We start from the raw sequence: 24184 nt of genomic DNA on the forward strand, positions 1-24184 counted from the left end.
GCCTAATACAGTTTAATACATTCCTGGACAGATGTGTGCAGCTGTTGCAGCACATGGAAATAGTATATCAGCTGACCCCTAGATGGCAGCAAAGGTCTTATTACAAAATATATTTGTAGAGAGCTATCGCATAGGGCAGGCCTATCTGAATTGCAGTTCAGAAAAGGAACTACCTGCACATTAATATAAATTAAAAGTTAATTGACAATTTGAAGATTTTCATAATGAAATCCTAATGTTAAGCTATGCATAACTAAAAGGTAAATGAAAATGAGAAATGAATGTATACTATATGCTTTCTTTAGCCTATACATAAAAATAAAAAAATCTAAACCTTCTCAGTAAGCTTTTAATATATTTTCAACGTATTATGGCTTTTGAAAAGACAATAGGCTTTAGACTCACAGAACAGAAACATGTTGTGCTGTTGCTGTAATTGTGCTGCGGCTGAGCCATGTTGAAGTCGGTGGTATTAGGAAGCATGAGTCATCTTTATTTAACTAAAAAACACTCCACATCTATAGCTCTCCATTCTCATCCTGTGTGTATTTTATTGTAATTTCCCTTGAGCTTGCATTTTCACTAAGAAAATGCATACATCAACCGACTGCAGAATTAATAGGCGATATGATTTGGACATGTGCCAGTGTTGCACATCAAAGCACTCCTGAATAGAGAGATTTTACAATGCCAACACTAACAATATCTGTATGAAATTATCACAGAGATATCTGACACTTTGCTGATGCAACGATTATGACCAGAGGGTAGGCTCTAAAGAATATACTGTATCCACAAAGGCTCATTATTTAGAGAGAGAGAGAGAGAGAGAGAGAGAGAGAGAGAGAGAGAGAGAGAGAGAGAGAGAGAGAGAGAGAGAGAGAGAGAGAGAGAGAGAGAGAGAGAGAGAGAGAGAGAGAGAGAGAGAGAGAGAGAGAGAGAGAGAGAGAGAGAGAGAGAGAGAGAGAGAGAGAGAGAGAGAGAGAGAGAGAGAGAGAGAGAGAGAGAGAGAGAGAGAGAGAGAGAGAGAGAGAGAGAGAGAGAGAGAGAGAGAGAGAGAGAGAGAGAGAGAGAGAGAGAGAGAGAGAGAGAGAGAGAGAAATACAGACATTGTCATCCTACAAGAAACATAATATAGAGGAGACGGACCCACTGGTTGCCCTCTAGGCTACAGAGAGCTGGTAGTCTCATCCATCAAACTACCAGGTGTGAAACAGGGAAGATACTCAGGGGGTATGCTAACTTGGTATAGAGCAGACCTAACCCACGCTATTACAGTTTTTTTTTATCACTTTGGTACAAACATTTTCACAACTCTTAGTACAAAACTCCAAACTGGTCACACTTCAAAACCTGTCATTGTGCTTTCATTTGGATTGTAAACATCTCTCACCACACAACCATTGATTCAAACTATATGTTTATTGTGAAATGTAATCAGAATATTATTTTAATCACCAAAACACAACATAATGATATCTTTTCAATTTTGTAGTTTTAACTACCAGTTAATCTAATAGCAAACAATGCAAGATACATGTTTCAAATTGCCCTTAGAAGTGCTGAAAGTAATATGCTACAGTACTGTAAATTACAGTAAATTACACAGTTTTCACACTACGAAATACACTTACTTACATTACCCAACAAAACTGACAGAAAATCTATAATTTCCATAATAGCTATTGAATGTGTAATCAAAGGTGTGATCAATGAAGACATCCTTTACAATCAATAATGCAACATTTAATAAAAAAATGTACAGATGTAATTGCAACATATGTGTATGGTCTGTAATTAAATGTAAGAAATTAAATGAAACAAATTAAATGAATGAAAATAAAACATAACGTTTAGCATGCATTAATTTGCATCAAGCCTGTCTTGAGCATTTGGCCATAAATTCTCATACACATCACAGTGAATGTCCTCATTGTTCATGCACCGTGGGAAAAACCTTTTGGCATGGCGAATCCAAGCTTGACATTTGTCTGCAGTGATGTCGTCGCATGCCTCATCCATGGCCAGAAGGAGGATGGCACGCTCATAGGGATGGCGATCGTATACCTTCCACCTCTATGCTGAGCTGAAAGAATTTCCTCAATAGGGTTGAGGAAAGGAGAGTATTGAGGCAGGTATAGGGTCACGAATCGGGGATGGGCCTGAAACCATGCCTGAATCACCTCTGCATGGTGAAACCTGACATTGTCCCACATAATGACATAGGTGACCCCTTCACCTTGACAGGCCTGCTCAATTTCATTGAGAAACACAATGAGGTGTGCAGCGTTGTAGGATCCAAGTAATGGCCTACGTCCTACCACACCAATTCTGAGGGTATAAACAGAGTATACTGTCAATAGATCATACTGTAAGAATACTGTAACATGTTTTGTGAATTTACATGCATTACAATATGTAATTTACAGTAAATGTAATGGTAAAGCATAGTGCATATCCTGCAGACTTACCGGTTTTCTTGGCGGAATGTTCTGATGATCGAATTGACAGTTGATCTTTTCAGATTGGGGTGACCTAATCTGGCAGCCTCTGTTTACCACATGGTCAATGATGATGACCCGGACTTCATTAGACACAACTGTTCCATGCCGTCTGCCACCCTCTCTCTGACTTCCACCTCTTTGACGGGGCCCATGCCTACCTGTTTGACCTCTTTTATGGGGCCCATGCCCACCTCTTTGACCTCTTTGATGGGGTCCATGCCCACCTCTTTGACCTCTGATGTGGCCTATGCCCACCTCTTTGACCTCTGATGTGGCCTATGCCCAGCTCTTTGACCTCTGTTGGGGCCCATGCCCACCTCTTTGACCTCTGTTGGGGCCCATGCCCATCTCTTTGACCTCTGTTGGGGCCCATGCCCACTTCTCTGTCCACGAGCTCTTTGATTTCTTCCTCTCCCTTGCTGTCTATTCTGCTCCATGTTGAAATAAATTGCAAGTGTTCACACACACCCTTTTATATAGTGATCAATTGTGGTTGCCACTATGTGAAATCAATTTGCAATAACGAGTAGTCATTATGTATGGTTACCATGTGTCATACATGTAATTTAGATGTTTATACTTTACAAACACACATTTTATTTCTGTTATTTTCTAAATCCATATATAGTAGACAATCCAGTTTAAAATCTATAGGTTTACCAGACGGTTAAGTGGTTAACCATTAAGCGCAGTTGGATTAAGTGCTGGTCAAATGTATTTAATCAAATGAGAAGAGAATCATATGAAAGGTATTGTGAGCATTGCATTGTGAAAGGCAATTATTTTATATGAAAGCTATTTTTAGATGAAACACTGATTAGGTTTGGTGAAAAAGTTACTGTGTGATTTTGTGTATTGTACTTGTGCTTAAAGATTTGAAAAAACTGCCTTTTTGATGATCTGTTTTGAGTTTTTTACTAAGAGTTGTGAAGTTTTACCACATACTTGTTAAAATTGTACCAAAGCGATAAAAAAAAACTGTAAATTAGTCAAAACAGGAGCATTTTACATCTGGCTAGATGTTAAGAAGCAAACTTTCTCAACAGAGAGAAATGTCCTTGTGTGTTACCTATATCCCCCCAATAGAATCCCCATATTTTAACGATGACAGCTTCTCCATCCTAGAGGGGGAGATCAACCATTTCCAGGCCCAGGGACATGTACTAGTCTGTGGTGACCTAAATGCCAGAACTGGACAAGAACCTGACACTCTCAGCACACAGGGGGACAAACACCTACCTGGAGGTGACAGCATTCCCTCCCCAATATGCCCCCCTAGACACAACAATGACAAAACAGCAAACAAAAATGGGTCACAACTCCTGCAGCTCTGTCGCACGCTGGGTCTGTACATAGTCAATGGTAGGCTTCGAGGGGACTCCTATGGTAGATACACCTAAAGCTCATCCCTTGGCAGTAGCACTGTACTTTATCACTGACCTCAATCCAGAGTCTCTCAGAGCGTTCACAGTCAGCCCACTGACACCCCTATACGATCAAAGCCAAAGCAACTGCATAATATTAAGAAATGATATAGATGGAAGGAAAGTAGTGTAGAAACCTACCAAAAAACTATTGGGCAACAACAAAATCAATCCCTTTTAGACAACTTCCCGGACAAACCATTTCACTGCCATAGTGAAGGTGTGAACTTGGCAGTAGAAAACGTAAACAGTATATTTGACCTTTCAGCTTCCCTATCAAATCTATAAATTGTCAACCAGACAACCTAAGAAAATTCACAACAATGACAAATTGTCACGCCCTGGCTCTGGGGACACTGTTATGTTGAGCCAGGGTGTGTAATTCTATGTTTGTATTTCTATGTTGGCCTGAGTGACTCCCAATCAGAGGCAACGAGTGTCAGCTTGTTGTCTCTGATTGGGAGCCATATTTAACTGTCTGTCTTTCACTTTGTGTTTGTGGTTTCTTGTTCTTATTTGGTTTGTGTTAAACCGTAGACATCACGTTATCGTCTGTTGTTTTGATCGTGTGATCATTCATTAATAAATATGTTCACCTTCAACGCTGCGCATTGGTCTCTCCCTGACGATCGTGACACAAATGGTTTGATGAAGAATTCAAAAAAATGAGAAACCTGTCCAACCAAAAACATAGAGTCCCAGAAAACCTATAGTGAAACACTAAAATAGTACAGGAATACACTAAGAAAAAAGAAGGAACAGCACAGAAATCAGCTCAACGTAATTGTTGAATCCATAGAATCTAACCACACGAAGAGTTATCTATCCAAAATGGAGATCTTTGGATAATCCACTTCTCCAATTGTTTTGGCTCTATAACAAAGAATAAACAGCAAAAACATGTACATGATCAATTACAAATCTTAGAATCAGCTATTAAAGACTACCAGAACCCACTGGATTCTCCAATTACACTGAATCAACTACCGGACAAAATACAAACCCTCCAAACCAAAAATACCTATAGTGTTGATGATATCCTAATTGAAATGAGAAAATATACAGACCACTAATTCCAATTGGCTATACTTAAACTCTTTAACATCATCCTCAGCTCTTGCATCTTCCCCAATATTTGGAACAAAGGACTGATCACCCCAATCCACAAAAGTGGAGACAATTTTGACCCCAATAGCTACTGTGGGATATGCATCAACAGCAACCTTGGGAAAATCCACTGCATTATCATTAACCGCAGACTCCTACATTTCCACAGTGAAAACAATGTACTGAGCAAATGTCAAATTGGCAATTTTACCAAATTACAGTACGACGGACCATGTATTCACACTGCATACCCTAATTGACAAACAAATCAACCAAAACAAAAGCAAAGTCGTCTCATGCTTCGTTGATTTAAAAAAAGCTTTTGACTCAATTTGGTATGAGGGTCTGCTATACAAATTGATGGAAAGCGGTGTTGGGGGAAAGACATACAACATTATAAAACCCAAGTACACAAACTATAAGTGTTTCTATTAAAATTGGCAAAACAATTATTTTCACAGGGCCGTGGGGTGAGACAGTGATGCAGCTTGAGGCCCACCCTATTCTACACATATATCTACGAATTGGCGAGGGCACTAGAACAGTCTGCAGCACCCAGCCTCAACCTACTAGACTCTGAAGTCAAATGTCTACTGTTTGCTGATGATCTGGTGCGTCTTTTCCCAACCAAGGAGGGCCTAAAGCAGCACCTAGATCTTCAGCACAGATTCTGTCAGACCTGGGCCCTGACAGTGAACAAAGATAATAGTGTTCCAAAAAGGTCCAGTTGCCAGGACCACAATTACAAATTTCATCTAGAAAAATATACTAATACCTCAGCCTAAACATCAGAACCACAGGTAACTTCCACAAAGCTGTAAACGATCTGAGAGACAAGGCAAGAAGGGCCTGCTACACCATCAAAAGGAACATAAAATCCGACAAAAAATACTTGAAACAGAGCCCCAGGACAGCAACTGTCAGAAACGGCGACAGTGAAATGCGGTAGACGAAGTCACACGCAGGACACGGAGCTACTGGAAATCGTACTTTAATAAAAGTCGCCAGTGAAATGAACAGTCTCCAAACAACGGAGAAAACGAACAACCGGTACACTGTCAATGACACAAAACAATAACACACAACACACAATGCACGACAGAGGGTTAAATAGGGAATACAATACAACATAATGGGGAACAGGTGTACACAATCAGACACAACAAGTCAAACACCGAAACATAGATCGGTGGCAGCTAGTACTCCGGGGACGACGAACGCCGAAGCCTGCCCGAGCAGGGAGGAGGAGCAGCCTCGGCTGAATCTGTGACAGCAACACAATCAGACCCAACCAAATCATGAGAAAAATAAAATAAAATTACTTGACACATTGGAAATAATTAACCAACAAACTGAGCAAACTAGAATGCTATTTGGTACACAGTGGAAAAATATCTGACCACTGTGACTGACTCAGTGAGCATAGCCTTGCTATTGAGAGAGGCCGTCATAGGCAGACCTGGCTCTCAAGAGAAGACAGGCTATGTGCACACTGCCCACAAAATGAGATGGAAACTGAGCTGCACTTCCTAACCTCCTGCCAAATGAATGACCATATAAGATACACATATTTCCCTCAGATTACACAGACCCACAAAAAATGCAAAAACAAATTCCATTTTGATAAACTCCCATATCTATTACCACAGTGTGCCATCACAGCAGCAATATTTGTCTGAGAGAGAGAGAGAGAGAGAGAGAGAGAGAGAGAGAGAGAGAGAGAGATCAATGTTTGGGAATTCATCCATTATATTTTAACTATCTGGTTTACAGACTGCCGAATTATAAAACATACAGTGGGGAGAACAAGTATTTGATACACTGACGATTTTGCAGGTTTTCCTACTTACAAAGCATGTAGAGGTCTGTAATTTTTATCATAGGTACACTTCAACTGTGAGAGACGGAATCTAAAACAAAAATCCAGAAAATCACATTGTATGATTTTTAAGTAATTAATTTGCATTTTATTGAATGACATAAGTATTTGATCACCTACCCACCAGTAAGAATTCCGGCTCTCACAGACCTGTTAGTTTTTCTTTAAGAAGCCCTCCTGTTCTCCACTCATTACCTGTATTAACTGCACCTGTTTGAACTCGTTACCTGTATAAAAGACACCTGTCCACACACTCAATCAAACAGACTCCAACCTCTCCACAATGGCCAAGAACAGAGAGCTGTGTAAGGACATCAGGGATAAAATTGTAGACCTGCACAAGGCTGGGATGGGCTACAGGACAATAGGCAAGCAGCTTTCTGAGAAGGCAACAACTGTTGGCGCAATTATTAGAAAATGGAAGAAGTTCAAGATGACGGTCAATCACCCTCGGTCTGGGGCTCCATGCAAGATGTCCCCTCGTGGGGCATCAATGATCATGAGGAAGGTGAGGGATCAGCCCAGAACTACACGGCAGGACCTGGTCAATGACCTGAAGAGAGCTGGGACCACAGTCTCAAAGAAAACCATTAGTAACACACTATGCCGTCATGGATTAAAATCCTGCAGCGCATGCAAAGTCCCCCTGCTCAAGTCAGCGCATGTCCAGGCCCGTCTGAAGTTTGCCAATGACCATCTGGATGATCCAGAGGAGGAATGGGAGAAGGTCATGTGGTCTGATGAGACAAAAATAGAGCTTTTTGGTCTAAACTCCACTCGCCGTGTTTGGAGGAAGAAGAAGGATGAGTACAACCCCAAGAACACCATCCCAACCGTGAAGCATGGAGGTGGAAACATCATTCTTTGGGGATGCTTTTCTGCAAAGGGGACAGGACGACTGCACCGTATTGAGGGGAGGATGGATGGGGCCATGTATCGCGAGATCTTGGCCAACAACCTCCTTCCCTCAGTAAGAGCATTGAAGATGGGTCGTGGCTGGGTCTTCCAGCATGACAACGATCCGAAACACACAGCCAGGGCAACTAAGGAGTGGCTCCGTAAGAAGCATTTCAAGGTCCTGGAGTGGCCTAGCCAGTCTCCAGACCTGAACCTAATAGAATATCTTTGGAGTGAGCTGAAAGTCCGTATTGCCCAGCGACAGCCCCGAAACCTGAAGGATCTGGAGAAGGTCTGTATGGAGGAGTGGGCCCAAATCCCTGCTGCAGTGTGTGCAAACCTGGTCAAGACCTACAGGAAACATATGATCTCTGTAATTGCAAACAAAGGTTTCTGGACCAAATATTAAGTTCTGCTTTTCTGATGTATCAAATACTTATGTCATGCAATAAAATGCAAATTAATTACTTAAAAATCATACAATGTGATTTTCTGGATTTTTGTTTTAGATTCCGTCTCTCACAGTTGAAGTGTACCTATGATAAAAATTACAGACCTCTACATGCTTTGTAAGTAGGAAAACCTGCAAAATCGGCAGTGTATCAAATACTTGTTCTCCCCACTGTATCTTCACTGCTAGTCTCACAAAGCAAATTAAGCTACCCATTGATCAGTTTGCTGTAGAATCCAGACAAATGGAATATTACACAGTTGTAATCATAGAGATCCTATTAAATTACTAGAGGGGCTATGTCATAAACCCTCAAAGTTCCAGAATGGTGTTAAAAATAAGAGCCATATTGGTCAGGGTGTAATCCAAACCAGTCTAATTGAAATGTATAAACTGTATTTATAATTACATGATGGTTGGCAACAAATTCTATCACACAATTTCTGATACATCACATGCCATACTTTTATTTTCCTGCGTAAGTACTACTACCATTTGTTCCAAATAGACTGGTTTGGATATCTCCCTGACCAATATGGCTGCCATTTTCACCCCATTCTGGAACTTTGAGGGTTTATGACAAAGCCCCTTCAGTAATTTAATAGGATTTCTATGGTTGTAATCAACCTACACACCTGTAATCAATGCATAAGGGATGTGTTAACCTGTGTCGTGTGTAGGTTGTCTGCCTAGAATCTCAGTGTATTGCATGGAGCATGTATCTGACTGTATCACAATGGATAATGTATTCCACTTTTCACCTCTCAATCCTATCTAAGACTTTGGGGTTAATGCTAACTTTCAGAAGTTATTGTCGCAGGTAAAGGATGGAGTTGAAGGGGAAAGGAAGAGGGAAGGGTGTATATGCAGCCGGCTGTGATGTGAGCTGCCCTGCGAAGCCTGCAGTAAACCTGGGATAATCACTGGGTTTTATTGTAAGGGCCAAGTGATAACAGCTCCTTTCTGTGCTTGTGTTGACACAAGGAGTGTGTGTAATTGGACTCTTAGGTCCACCCCTTGAGCCTGTTTACATAGGATGTGGAGGAGAGTATCCCTCCCCCTCCCCTTTCACTACTCCAGTCCCTTCACACTCTCTCTGCTCTGCAGCTGGGGCTGTGTGTTGAGCCCACAGCATCACCACAACACCAGCCTATTATCAAGCTACACATACCATACACTGTCTGATGACGTACAGTACCAGCAAAAAGTTTGGACACACCTACTCATTCAAGGGTTTTTCTATATTTGTACTATTTTCTACATTGTAGAGTAATAGTGAATACATCAAAATATGAAATAACACATGGAATCATGTAGTAACCAAAAAAGTGTTAAACAAATCAAAATACATTTTATATTTTAGAGTCTTCAAAGTAGCCACCCTTTGCCTTGATGACAGCTTTGCACACTCTTGGCATTCTCTCAATCAGCTTCACCTGGAATGCTTTTCCAAACAGTCTTGATAGAGTTCCCACATATACTGAGCACTTGTTGGCTGCTTTTCCTTCACTCTGTGGTCCAACTCATCCCAAACCATCTCAATTGGGTTGAGGTCGGGAGATTGTGGAGGCTAGGTCATCTGATGCAGCACTCCATAACTCTCCTTCTTGGTCAAATAGCCCTTACACAACCTGGAGGTGTGTTGAGTCATTGTCCTGTTGAAAAACAAATGATAGTCCCACTAAGAGCAAACCAGATGGGATGGCGTATCGCTGCAGAATGCTGACAGTGTCACCAGCAAAGCACCCCCACACCATCACACATCCTCCTCCATGCTTCACGGTGGGAACCACACATGCAGAGATCATCCGTTCACCTACTCTGCATCTCACAAAGACACGGCGGTTGGAACCAAAAATCGAATGTCAATTTCTCATGTTTCTTTGCCCAAGCAAGTCTCATCTTCTTATTGGTGTCCTTTAGTAGTGGTCTCCTCTGAACAGTTGATGTTGAGATGTGTCTGTTACTTGAACTCTGTGAAGCATGTATTTGAGCTGCAACTTCTGAGGCTGGTAACTCTAATGAACTTATCCTCTGCAGCAGAGGTAACTCTGGGTCTTCCTTTCCTGTGGCGGTCCTCATGAGAGCCAGTTTCATCATAGCGCTTGAGGGTTTTTGCGACTGCACTTGAAGAAACGTTCAAAGTTCTTGACATTTTCCCGGTTGACTGACCTTCATGTCTTAAAGTAATGATGGACAGTCGTTTCTCTTTGCTTATTTGAGCTGTTCTTGCCATAATATGGACTTGGTCTTTTACCAAATAGGGCTATCTTCTGTATACCAACGCTACCTTGTCACAACAGTTTCATATGTTGAATGAAAGAGGAAATGTATCGACTCTCATGCAACTCTCATCTCTGTATTACTATAGTCCAGTATATACAGTACACTGAGTGTACAAAACATTAGGAACACCTTCCTACTATTGAGTTCACCCCATTTTGCCCTCAGAAAAACTTCAATTTGTCGGGGCATGGACTACAATGTGTCGAAGCGTTCCACAGGGATGCTGGCCCATGTTGACTGGATGTCCTTTAGGTGGTGGACATTTACATTTACATTTTAGTCATTTAGCAGATGCTCTTATCCAGAGCGACTTACAGTTAGTGAGTGCATACCTTTTTCATACTGGCCCCCCGTGAGAAACGAACTCACAACCCTGGCGTTGCAAGCGCCATGCTCTACCAACTGAGCTACAGTGGACTATTCTTGATACATACAGGAAACTGTTGAGCGTGAAAAACCCAGCAGTTCTTGACATACTCAAACCTGTGCGCTTGGCACATACTACCATTCCCCGTTCAAAGGCACTTAAATATTTTGTCCTGCCCATTCACTCTCTGAATGGCACACATACACAATCCATGTCTCAATTCTCTCAAGGCTTAAAAATCCTTCTTTAACCTGTCTCCTCCCCTTCATCTACACTGATTAAAGTGGATTTAACAGGTGGCATCAATAAGGGATCATAGCTTTCACATGGATACACCTGGTCAGTCTATGTCATGTTTTGGACACTCAGTGTATATGTCTCATTATAGCTGGTGTTACTTTTCTCTCTGTGTGGCAGTGGAATGTTTGTTTTTGCGTAGAGGATTCATTTAGAACTCTGTCACTGGCTAGTCATTTTATCCTGAAAACGTCAGATAATCTGCACCTGCATTACATTTGTGCTCCCCCCCATCTGCCCCAGTGGAAGCTATTTTTCACTGATGTTCTGTGAGCTAGTTCAGCTCAAAATGTGTTTGGGTGTATGAGGGATTGGAACCTGAAGGCATAACTAGCCCTGTCCTTGGCTGGGCTTTTAAAGAGCTGTCGAGAAAGAAAGCAAGACTAGTGAGTTTTAAGAGAACGGACACACATGCTGATTAAGTTCACACACTCGATGTTTTCTTTTTGCTCTGTGAAATATTCCAAAGGCTGCACTAAAATGACTTTTACCCTAAGCTGGTCCCAATTACTCTACCTTGAAGAATGTCACTTTCTCTTTTTTGCCCTCTCCCTCCTCCTGTAAAGTGTAGCTAGCACAAACCGTGTGACTATGTGAGTTTGGCCTTTGGTTAGGGAGTAGCAAGCTAACACATCTGCATGTTATTGTGTTCATGCAGTGGTTCCCACCTCTGGCCCTGCCTGGTGTTCTCCTCCCCCTGTTGATTCAGCTCTAGCTCAGCCGTTTTCCTAGACGTCTGGATATGGGACGGATATGAGTCAGTTGATTGCTCTGCAATTCGAGTAAACCTGTAGGCCACATAATGGCACACAATGAGTGACTGAGGCTGGAATTCATTCACTCATAGTCAACCACAATAACATTGCTCCTGTGCAGCAACATGTACAGTTTAGGTAATGGAACTACTTGGACAAGGTATGCAGATTGAAAAAACAAAACTCATTCTGATATACCATGAAAACATTCATACCCATTTGGTGTTATGAAGACCCCCCACATTAAATACACGTTGGGAAGAATTAAGCAAAATCATCCATTGCACATGATGAATGTAATTTCCCCCCATCAGAAGTGTGCCATAGTGTACATTTGATTCAATATTGCCATTGCTGAGAGAGCCTCATCACTCAGTGAGAGGTCCTCTCTCCAGCCTGTCTGGTCTCTCCTCCCATCAACACAGACAGGACATCTGCTGCTTCCCCAACACATGGCTGTCTCCTTCTCTCCATCCTTCCATCCATCCATCCATCCATGGAAACACTCAACACTCAATTAACATTTCTCCCTGTTTCACTTCTCTCCAACGTAACATTGTTAGCCCACTGGCATGGGACATTATGCGCGAGAATTCCCATTCGATGAGAAAATCAAACAATGCTTATTTACACTATGCAGGAATAAGTCATCACCCGCCATCCATTCCCAGTGGAGGAGTTTATGACAATGAGGGATTATTTTGTTTGACCGCAATAGAAAGTAGATCCAGATGGCGGCACATGTGATGTGAGTGAGGCGGCCATGTGAAACTCAGTCAGTTGAGAGTGGAGACGGAGTGGATAGAAAGAAGTGAGTGCAGCTGTCAGTCCTGTGTTATGGTGATTCAGGACCTGTGGCAGACATACGTTGATGCAGGTTTCTGTGTGTCAGTCTGTATGTGTTTGGCTCTGGTCCTCTCATCGTTCAGACAACCTTCTATCAATAATGATGAGGTCTCTCTTGCAAAACAGATTTCATTTCAATGAGACTAACCTGTGTAAATAAATCTAAATGAAAGGGAAATTCCCTTGTCATTCACAAAATGTGTTTGAATTGGTAGGTGTTGCTCCCAACCACTGACACAGCGTCAGCTATTTCTCATAATTGTTAAGGTTAGGACTGATATAATCTGATGTTAGAATATTGACTGTTTTTCAGTTTGTTACCCTGTCCTCTCACTGTCTAAACATGCTCTCTCTCCTTCCCTCTCCTCTCCATCTCCCAGAGGTGACAGACCAGGGCAGCAGGCGAGAGCTCAAGTCCATGCCCTTCATCAGCTACCTGTCTGGGCTGCTGAAGACCCAGCTACTAACGGAGGACCTGGTGAGCGGTGTGGAGATCCGCTGTGGGGAGAAGGGCAGCTGCCCCTCGGCCTGCCACTTGTGTCATCAGGCAGGCCGCGAGCAGCCCTTGCCCACCCCCGTCCTGCTGGAGGTCAGCCGCATCGTGCCCCTTTACAGTCTGGTGCAGGACAACGTCACCAAGGAGGTGAGGGGGGACGGAGGGAGGGATGGATGGAGGGGGAAGGGGATGGGAGGAGGGTGGGGAACCCTATACAGTCTGGTGCAAAGGTGAAGGGAGGGGGAACAGAGGTAGAGAATGATGGTGGGAGCAGAATAGGGATGATGGGGGGGAGATCCCTCTATAGACTGGTACAGAACTACATCACCAAATAGTTGAGGGGGGGAAGGAGAGAGACAGCGGAGAGGAAAGGAGGGACGGAGGGAAGTAGTGGCGAGGAAAGGAGGCAGGGGAGAGGGAAGGAGGGACAGAGGGAAGTAGTGGAGAGGAATGGAGGCAGGGGAGAGGGAAGGAGGGACGGAGGGAAGTAGTGGAGAGGAAAGGAGGCAGGGGAGAGGGAAGGAGGGAGGGGAGAGGGAATGAGGGACGGAGGGAAGTAGTGGAGAGGAAAGGAGGCAGGGGAGAGGGAAGGAGGCAGGGGAGAGGGAAGGAGGGACGGAGGGAAGTAGTGGAGAGGAAAGGAGGCAGGGGAGATGGAAGGAGGCAGGGGAGAGGAAAGGAGGCCGGGGAGAGGGAAGAAGGGAAGGAAAGAGAAGGAGGAAAGGAGGGAGGCAGTGGAGAGGGAAGGAGGAAAGGAGGGAGGCAGGGGAGAGAGATGGAGGGAGGCAGGGGAGAGGGAAGGAGGCAGGGGAGAGGGAAGGAGGCAGGGGAGAGGGAAGGAAGAAAGGAGGGAGGCAGTGGAGCGGGAAGGAGGGAAGAAAGGAAGCAGTTGAGAGCAGAAGAGGCTAGTGGGAGGAGCTATAGGAGGACAGGCTCATTGTAATGTCTGAAATGGAATCAATGGAATGGTACCAAACACACCAAACACAACGTGTCTGACTCCGTTCCATTTATTCCATTCCAGCCATTACATTGAGCCGTCCTCCTACAGCTCCTCCCACCAGCCTTCGCTGGTGGAGATGGATGGAGGGATGGAGGGAGGCAGTAGAGTGAGATGAAGGGAAGGTGAGTTGCAGAGAGGGGGCGATGGGGAGCTCTCCTCTGTTTGATAAAGGACTACATCACCACGGAGGTGAAGGGAAAGGAGGAGGAGGAGAGAGGGAAAGAAAGTAGGATGGTTGGTGATGGTTAGTGGAGGAGGGGTGACGAAGGGGGGTTGGGGGGAACAGCCACGTGATATCATGGAATAGGTGAAACAGGGAGGGAGAAAAGGGAGAGGTAGGTGGAAGTGTCAAGCCAACAGTACAGTTTACTGGGTGCGAACATGAATTAGAGCAATTTCATATAATACAATTATATTTCAATATAAAATAAACTGGTAAAAATAGATGTGCCATCTGGTCAAAGAGGTCAACCCAAAGTTCATTGTAACTGTACAGGAAATTAAAGAAAAGGAAATATATTTTTATAGTTCCGTGTAATTTCTTCACACACCCAGTCTTAATTTAGCTGCTTTGATAAGATTACAGTATACAGTATATTACGGACATTATTTCAACACAGTGAACGTGACACAATCATGCTTGGCTGTAGATGTAGTTACCAAAAATGCCCCTAGGTGGAGTAAGTGGGTTACCTTTCAAAATAAACTGGTATATCGAGAAAGGTGACATCATGGTTTTCTCTTTTGGTGGGGATAAATGCAGAGAGTTGTGTGTGTGTGTGTGTGTGCGTGCATGTGATTGTATATAATTAGATGGTTTACATTTCTCTCTGTAGATTCAACTGTATTGTCTTGTCACGACTGTGTTGTTGTTCTGGGTGACGTTTCCCCCTTGAGAGGAGCCTTTGGTTATTATACTGAACAAAAATATAAACAATTTCAAAGATTGTACTGAGTTACAGTTCATATAAGGAAATCTGTCAATTGAAATAAATTCATTAGGCCCTAATCTATGAATTTCACATGACTGGGAGTACAGATATGCATCTGTAAGTCGGTCTGGATAAGAGCGTCTGCTAAATGACTAAAATGTAAAAATGTCACAGATACCTTTAAAAAAAAAACTAGGGGCGAGGATCTGAAAACCAGTCAGTATCTGGTGTGACCACAATTTGCCTTGTGCAGCGCGACACATCTCCTTTCTGGGAACTTTTATTTCAGCTCATGAAACATGGCACCAAAACTTTACATGTTGCGTTTATATTTTGTTCAGTGTAGATACACTATATATACAAATGTATGTGGACACCCCTTCATGCAATCTCCATAGACCAACATTGGCAGTAGAATGGCCTTACTGAAGAGCTCAGTGACTTTCAACGTGGCACCGTCATAGGATGCCACCTTTCCAACAAGTCAGTTCGTCAAATTTCTGCCCTGCTAGAGCTTCCCCGGTCAACTGTAAGTGCTGTTATTGTGAAGTGGAAATGTCTAGGAGCAACAACGGCTCAGACGCGAAGTGGTAAGCCACACAAGGTCACAGAACGGACCGTTGAGTGCTGAAACGCGTAGTGTGTAAAAATCGTCTGTACTCGGTTGCAACACTCACTACCGAGTTCCAAACTGCCTCTGGAAGCAACGTCAGCACAAAAACTGTTAGTTGGGAGCTTCATGAAATGGGTTTCCATGGCCGAGCAACTGCACATAAGCCTAAGATCACCATACGCTATGCCAAGCGTTGGCTGGAGGGGTGTAAAGCTAGCCGACATTGGACTCTGGAGCAGTGGAAATGCGTACTCTGGATTGATGAATCACGCTTCACCATCTGGCAGTCCGACTGATTAATTTGACGGATGCCAGGAGAACGCTACCTGCCCCAATGCGTAGAGCCAACTGTAAAGTTTGGTGGAGGAGGAATAATGGTCTGGGGCTGTTTTTCATGGTTCAGGCTAGGCCCCTGAGTTCCAGTAAAGGGAAATCTTAACGCTACAGCATACAATGACATTCTAAACAATTCTGTGCTTTAAACTTTATGGCAACAGTTAGGGGAAAGCCCTTTCCTGTTTCAGCATGGCAATGCCCCCGTGCACAAAGCGAGGTAGATACAGAAATGGTTTGTCGAAATCGGTGTGGAAGAACTTGACTGGCCTGCACAGAGCCCTGACCTCAACCCCATCGAACACCTTTGGGATGAATTGGAACTCTGACTGCGAGCCAGGCCTAATCGCCCAACGTCAGTGCCAGACTTCACCAATGCTCTTGTGGCTGAATGGAAGCGATGTTCCAACATCTACAGGAAAGCCTTCCCAGAAGAGTGGAGGCTGTTATAGCAGCAAAGGGGTGACCAACTCCATTTTACTGCCCATGATTTTGGAATGAGATGTTCGACGAGCAGGTGTCTACATACTTTTGGTCATGTAGTGTACCTGAAGATAGTAATTTTTTGGAATTTCAACCCTAAGGTGATTTAGCTGAGGGTCTAGCGCCGCTTGATATTTAGTTTACCACATCGTCCCTTGTCTGGGCTCAATCAAGGAGAGGGAGATGTAATTGGGAGGCACACTGCACTGTGGTGTGTGTGCGTGTGTGTTTGTGTATATGTATATGTATATGACTCACCTGTGAACTGGCCTGGATTGGCTCTGGCTCAAAACTGATGACTCCCATCCCCTCACTCATAGACACACACACACGCACAAGCACACGCACACGCACACGCACACACACACACACACACACACACACAAAGACACAGAGACACACACACAAAGATACACACACAGACGCACACTTAGAGACACACACACACAGACACACACACACAGACACAGACACACACACACACAGACACACAGAGACACACACAAAGACACACACACACACACAGAGAGACACACAGAGACACACAAACAAAGACACACACACACACACAGACACAGACACACAGACACACACACACACACACTGCAGAATCCGGTGTTTGTCCATAAACGTCCAATTTCGAAGGTTACGTTTATTCATTAAGGTTTGGGATAGGGTTAAAACTAAAACAAATTTAGGCATTAATTTCCGAATGGTTAAGGTAAGGATTAATGTTTGGGATAGGGTTAAAGGTCCAACACAGCCGTTTTTATCTCAATATAAAATTACTTCCTGGTAAAAATTAAGTAACTTCCTGTGATTGTTTTCAATTAAAATGGCCATAAAGAAAAAATAATTGCTTCTTAGCAGGGAGTAATTTCTCAAGCAAGAACTTTGCGAGGACTGTCTGGGAGTGGTCTGAGTGGGGAGGAGAAAACAGACAATTATAGCTGTTATTGGCAGAGATGTTTGGAACTCTCTTTTTTATTGGTCTATTAACTAATTTACCGCATGGTGATGTCACCATGGAAGGCCAAAACTCCTTCCCACCAAAACAGGCAGAAATTTCAGGCGGTCTTTTGAAACAGCTCTTACACTAAAAGGGCATTATCATCATTTTCACCATTTCACAGTATTATTCCAACCTCGTAGTGTGGAAATATGTATGAAACACAGCAGAATAAAAATGTTGACTGCACTGGGCCTTAATTAAAATAAAATAAAAACGAGTGCCCAGCACTGGGATTGAAAACTTGACCCTCGGAGCCCGAGCTCCCCGCTTCAATTGCCTCTAGTGGCCGGTTTTAAAGACATCTCCCGACGTCCTGCTTACCTGGACGGACGTCGAATTTCACTGTGGATCTTGAGCGACCTGGCTGCACAGAGATACACACACAGAGACACACACACACAGACACAGACACACACACACACACACCCCACATTACCGAGACCATACCGGTCCATGCTCCCCCCAATCAAGCATCTAATTACCCTGCCTGACTGACATTACAGCAGGCAGCACAGCAGCAATATCACACACACACACACACACACACACACACACACACACACACACACACACACACACACACACACACAATAACAACGAAGACCCCAGCCTGTACGTGCCACCCATAACAAGCGCCTGTCTCCGCCATGAAGAAAACAAGCACAATCAATAGCAGACGGCCCCTAGTGGGCTCTGTCGATACATAACCGTGAGGAAGAGCAAAGTGTCCTCTTTTTCTCCCCCTCTTCCTTCTAGTCTTCAAGGGACGGGTGGGGAGGCAGACTGCAGTGGATCGCTGGCCAGAGATTATTACCTTGTTATTGATGTCATCGACCCTACGGAGACAAGCCAGTGCTGCTGTTCTTGGCCAGCTCTCTGAAAGACTCCTGTTTCTATTAGCATAGCAGACACAATGGCCTGGCCATGCATCTCTACTGCACAATAGAGACAGTCCCCTAATTGAGACTGTGCCTTGTGTCTACCCCCCTCCCCCACCCCGACTTAGAAAGAGATGGCCATGCAAAAAGCTTTCACTAAAATGAGATGAGATTCCATCGGCACAATAAAATAAGGGAATCAGGGTTGTTTATTGTGAAGCGAAAGGGAAAGGATGTTGTCCCTACTCGTGTGCCTGTGTGCATAAATCCAGTTTGTATCTCCAGCCATGCATAACTACCTGCTGCTCTCAATGCCTAGCTGCCATCTAGCTTCCGCTGCTGCTGCCCCTACTGTCTGCCTCTGATGAGGATTGTCATGTTCCCCCCGTCAATCTGCCCATTACAGAGGTAGACAGGTATTGTGTTACTATCTGGAATTATCCATCTGTCCGCTTCCTCGAAAAACAGCCCTACCGGAAAAATGTGGTCGAAGGATTAAAACAACAAATCGTCTGTTCAGGGGCTTCTCGTGTATCAGTTTGATCCTGTTTTCATCCTGGCATTGACATGGCATTCACTGTCCCCCTCCTCACCTCAACAACTCGGTTCCAGGAAATCATTTTCGAGAAAGTGAAAGAAATAGTCACTCTCTGACTTTGTCTCCAATGCTATGATTACGACAGGGCTAGTTTAAGGATTTGACAAAGAAAACAGAAGGAGGAAAAAAACAATGTTCTTTAAAGTGTTTTTTCATGACATGTTATGTACGAGGTTTATCTCCCAGTCGGATAATGACAGAGACCTCTCACCACCTCTTGAAGAAGTGTTGATTCAGGCCTGTTATGAATGTATGTTTCACAACCCCAGATCCTACCCCACACTGAGACTATATCGTACCTATCCTGAGCCCTAACGATAAGCAGTTAGCTATTTCTCCCCCTAGAAGAACCCTCCTCTGGCCCTGTTTCAGTGACGGAGACCAATACCTCAATGGATAAATAAATAAACTCATGCCAGTAGAGGTTGCCAGCAGGCCTGTGTCCTGCACAGCCCTGATTGAATTATAGCAGACCTTTTGAACAAATTGGCTGTGAGGCTAATGACTCGGAACGCTGTATATCTTGTCGAGTTCCCCCACCTCTGCCCCCCACCACGCCACCCACCCCCCACATATTTTTTTGCTTTCGTAAATGCTGTGTCCTGCACAAGGTGGGGTTCAGACACAGATTTGGATCGTGCAGCCTCCTTAAATTTGTTAAGCTCAGGGTTTAGGCAGAATTAAGGAGTTTACAGAGGCGGCCTCTCAACTCTTGCTGAATCCGAGGAGTTGGGGGTGAGTGATGGGATGTGTCTGGTGATGGGATTGAATGGAAACTGTATTTGTTTGGATGTCCTCTTCAAAAATGGCCCCCGGAAACTGTTTACCCACAAGTGCACCAAGGCTGCAGGTTTATCCAATAAGCTCTAAGCCTCTCTAAGAAAGGTTACGACAACAGACTTGGCTACTGCCACCTCTAGCTAGAGTTAGTCACCCCCCCAAAAAGTGTGAAGCCACCGCTTTTGACCAAATTGATTTATTTGAACACAAACGGGCTGGAAATCCACAACACAGGGCCATTCAAGTTGCCATTAAACCCGGATCAAATTAGCTTAGAGCATCCTAAGACCAGCTCGGCTCTCCTAAAACTCAATATGGGCCTGTTATAAGGGTTCCCTAGTGACCCAGCTGCCACCCAAGCCCCCATTAACCCTCCTGTGAACCACCCAATGTCCACTATTTCCTGGAAGTCCTCCATTCGATGGAGTTCCTAGAAACTGGAGATGTAGATGTTCGATCCATTTTTAACGGTATTAACCTGAGTGATCTAGAGGGGTCCTTGCCACCCACACCAAACTGCACCACTGTCAAACGCTATGCTGCTATTCTGCTCCTCGCTGACTCTCACCACCCTGTATCCTCCAATAAATCAATAGTGCGGGCCAGCTGGCCAGTGTTTTCACATATTAGCCAGAGTAAATGGACAGTAATGTGGCCGGCGTAGATTAGCCAAACAGATTAATACGCTAGGAGGTCACCATGATCCCCTGCTCTTCTTGTAAGTGATGATGGCTTTCTACGTAGTGAGTCACACCAGGGTGCCACGCTGTCTGTTGGCTAGTGTGATATGAGAGGATCTGGTGGCGTGGGCAGGACAGGCAGTACACTCCTTGGGGCCATCCGGCAGAGATATATCACACTGGTCAGAGTGGAGAAGAGTGTGTAGAATTGAATCAAATCAAATGAGTGTTCATGAAAATGAACGTGGAATAGTGGAATGGAAGTGTTTAGAAGGACAAAAGAACCCTGACTCTGAAATCTATAAGTTAATGCTTTGTCATGAAGGCATTACAGTGAAGTGCTCCACCATTCCGGCTATTAAAGGCCCAGTGAAGTCAAAAACATGAATTTCCTGTATTTTATATATATTTCCACACTATGAGGTTTGAGTAATATTGTGAAATTTTGAAAATTATGATAATGAGCTGTTTGAAAAGACCGCATGAATTTTCAGCCTGTTTTGGTGGGATGGCGTTTTGGCCTGCCTGGTGACATATTAGTTAATAGGCAAATAAGAAAGAGAGTTTCAAACCTCTCTGCCAATAACATCTAGTTTTCAGTTTTCCCCTCTCCACTCAGACCACTCCCAGAAGCAGCATTCTTGCTTGAGAAATGGATATTTGTTAAAAAGCTATGTTGGTTTATTTTTTACAATTTTAATTGAAAACAATCACAGTAAGGAACTGTTACCCAGAAATGATTTGATTTTAAGATGAAAACGGCTGCATGGGAACTTTAAGAAATGTGTCCTTTTCTACGCAGGCATTTTATGATGTTTGCCTACAATCCCACCCCCTTAAGGGGGCCTCCATGTCCAACACAGGCCATTTTTCATGAAGTGCAAAGCAGTGGGTCATTGCTTCCTCCCCACCCCACCCCCAGTAACACTGTCCACAATTTATATGGATCCATCAGTGTTCTGGGAAGAGCATAATTTACTGTTAATCAATACATGATAGTGTATCATCCTATCATCCACTGCCGTGCCATGACTCGTCTAACGGGATTGGACAGATGTCAGTATGTATTTCCGCCCCGTGTTTCAGCTGCATGCAGAATTGTGCCAAGTAATGTGGAGGGATTTTCATGTGTGTGTGTGTGTGTGTGTGTGTCTGTGTGTTTGTGTATAAGTGTCTGTGTGTGTGTCACATATTTTGTTCTATTCTAAACATGCTCGACATATTAACACTTCCCATGTATCCCTAAAAGGCTCCTGTCTGTTCTGTTGTTGTTTTTTGGTTGGTGTTACCTCTTCTACCCCTTCCGAGCCACAATTAGATTCCCCCGTTTATCCAGTTGAGACTGGATTGCATTACTCTTCGAAACTTTAACACAGGGCCGTAATCGGTTTGTCTATGTTTGAGATGTGAGTGCAGCAGTGCAGTAAAGCAAGGCCGGCCAGAGCTGGGGTGTCCGCCCAGCCTCCCCCAGCATTAGAGATCATTTCCCATGTTTGTCTATGAGTCTGCATGCATGTGCTCCCCAAAGGCTTCTTGTTGTGTTTGCTGATGGCCTGGTTCCCATTGACTGAGATGCGGACTGTGGAGGAGGCCGTCCTCTCTCTCTCTCTCTCTCTCTCTCTCTCTCTCTCTCTCTCTCTCTCTCTCTCTCTCTCTCTCTCTCTCTCTCTCTCTCTCTCTCTCTCTCTCTTCTCTCTCTGTCTCCTCTCTCTGTCTCCTCTCTCTCTATTGTTCAGCCAACAATTAGCCACATGGTTGGCGGGGGATCTCATTATCTCAAGAAATGCAATCACTTTCATCCCTGTTTAATTTCCCTAACCTTGCCTGTCTCTCTCAGGAACGTCAATATATGGCTGCTGTGGATTGCAGTGTTGGCTGGGCAGAGAGCGCTCCCCCCTAATATGGGTTCATTCTGCAGGCTCATTTAGAGGGGGTTGTGTTGGAGAGTAAATAAGGGGAAAGACCTGACTGACTGACTGCTGGAGGCCTGTTGATCCTATCGGCAAGCAGGAGGGCCCTCGCTGGAGGGAGGGAAGGAGGCATCCTAGCCTAACTCCCTTACATTACACTAAGTCCCTTACATTCTCCTTTCTCAGTTTTTCTCTGCCTCTCAGTTTTTTAATTCAGTTTCCTCTCCTTTTCTCTCTTCCTCTCTGCCTCTCTCTTTATCTCTTGCTGCACAGTCTGTCTTGCTGCTGCATGGTCCAGAGCTGGATCCACAGCACTAAGTGAGTGAGGCTGTGGAAGTCAGTTCCCAATTAGAACTGTCTGGGCTTTTAGAGCTAACGATGCTACCATTGTTTCGTAGGATGCCAACATCGGCTTCTGGAGGCATTCCATTCTCAGTGTCTGCCTCTATATGGCCTGAGCTTGTTTCATCTCGATCGCCATCGCAAATATTGAAATTCACATCAGAAATCATCTTTGGCACTTCTCCAGTGAAAGACAATGACCACATGTGGGAATCAATCTGTGTGTGTGTATGTGGGTCGTTCTTGAATTACGATGACATTTGGGCATGACATTTTGGGGAATATTATGTTCATTTATCTAGAATAAATTAATTAATTTAAATGAATGGAAGCATATACAGTATATGGAGATAGTTTAGTGCCTAAAATAATGGGTTAAATCCGTGTTTTCTGATCTTTCTTATATCTCTCAGATATAGGACACTTCAGAACAAACTTTTTTAGATTTGTATTTTGACTATCTGTTTATCCATGTATGAAGCTGTTATTTTAGATCAGCTTTAATATTGCAGATAGATTGTGGCTTCCATCAATGTAATTGTCTGCATCATTTCCAATCCCCCATATATATATTTTTGTAAATATACAGTATTTCTAAAATATAAATATATTTTTAAATATATTTTCCTTTAATATTTTCCCCTAACCCTACCACCCCTCCCCTAATTGGAATAAACTAATGGACAACAACACTTAGTCTTCTACTTCCAGCAAAAAATCTTGTAACTTTTTTGATACCTATAGGGGTCCTAAAATTCAAACCCCCCCCCCCCCCCGGGAACAGCTGGTGCTCTCACAAATGGTCCAGTGTTGCTTGCCTCGAAGGCATTTACCTCACTGGACAGCTCACGGTAGGGTTTCCCTTTGTAATCCGTGATAGTTTGTGAGCCCTGACACATCCGACGAGTGTCAGAGCCTGTATAGTAGGATTCGATCTTAGTTCTGTATTTGCGCTTTGCATGGTTTGTCTGAGGGCGTAGCAGGATTTCTTATAACCATCCAGGCTAGTGTCCCGCTCCTTGAAAGTGGCAGCTCTAGCCTTTAGCTCAGTCTGGATTTTGCCTGTAATCCATGGCTTCTGATTGAGATATGTGTGTATGGTCACTGTGGGGACGATGTCGTCGATGCACTTATTAATGAAGCCGGTGACTGATGTGGTAAACTCCTCAATGCCATCGGATGAGTCCAGGAACATATTCCAGTATGTGCTAGTGAAACAGCCCTGTAGCTTAGCATCCGCTTCATCAGTCCACTTCCGTATTGGTACTTCCTGTTTGAGTTTTTGCTTGTAAGCAAGAGGATAGAGTTATG

At 43.9% G+C, this 24184-nt stretch overlaps 1 protein-coding gene across 1 annotated transcript in view; it reads left to right on the forward strand.

Annotated features, from left to right (window-relative positions):
- astn2 (astrotactin 2) overlaps positions 1–24184 on the forward strand; it is a gene marked incomplete at both ends in the record, with an annotated part of 479012 nt that overhangs the window by 400096 nt on the left and 54732 nt on the right. The window contains one exon of the mRNA XM_084159665.1: positions 13194–13456. Coding sequence (XP_084015791.1) covers positions 13194–13456 — 263 coding nt within the window. The remainder of the gene's footprint in view (positions 1–13193; positions 13457–24184) is intronic.

The sequence above is a fragment of the Coregonus lavaretus genome (genome assembly GCF_964263955.1).
Source record: "Coregonus lavaretus genome assembly, chromosome: 4".
In the NCBI taxonomy this organism is placed as follows: domain Eukaryota; kingdom Metazoa; phylum Chordata; class Actinopteri; order Salmoniformes; family Salmonidae; genus Coregonus; species Coregonus lavaretus.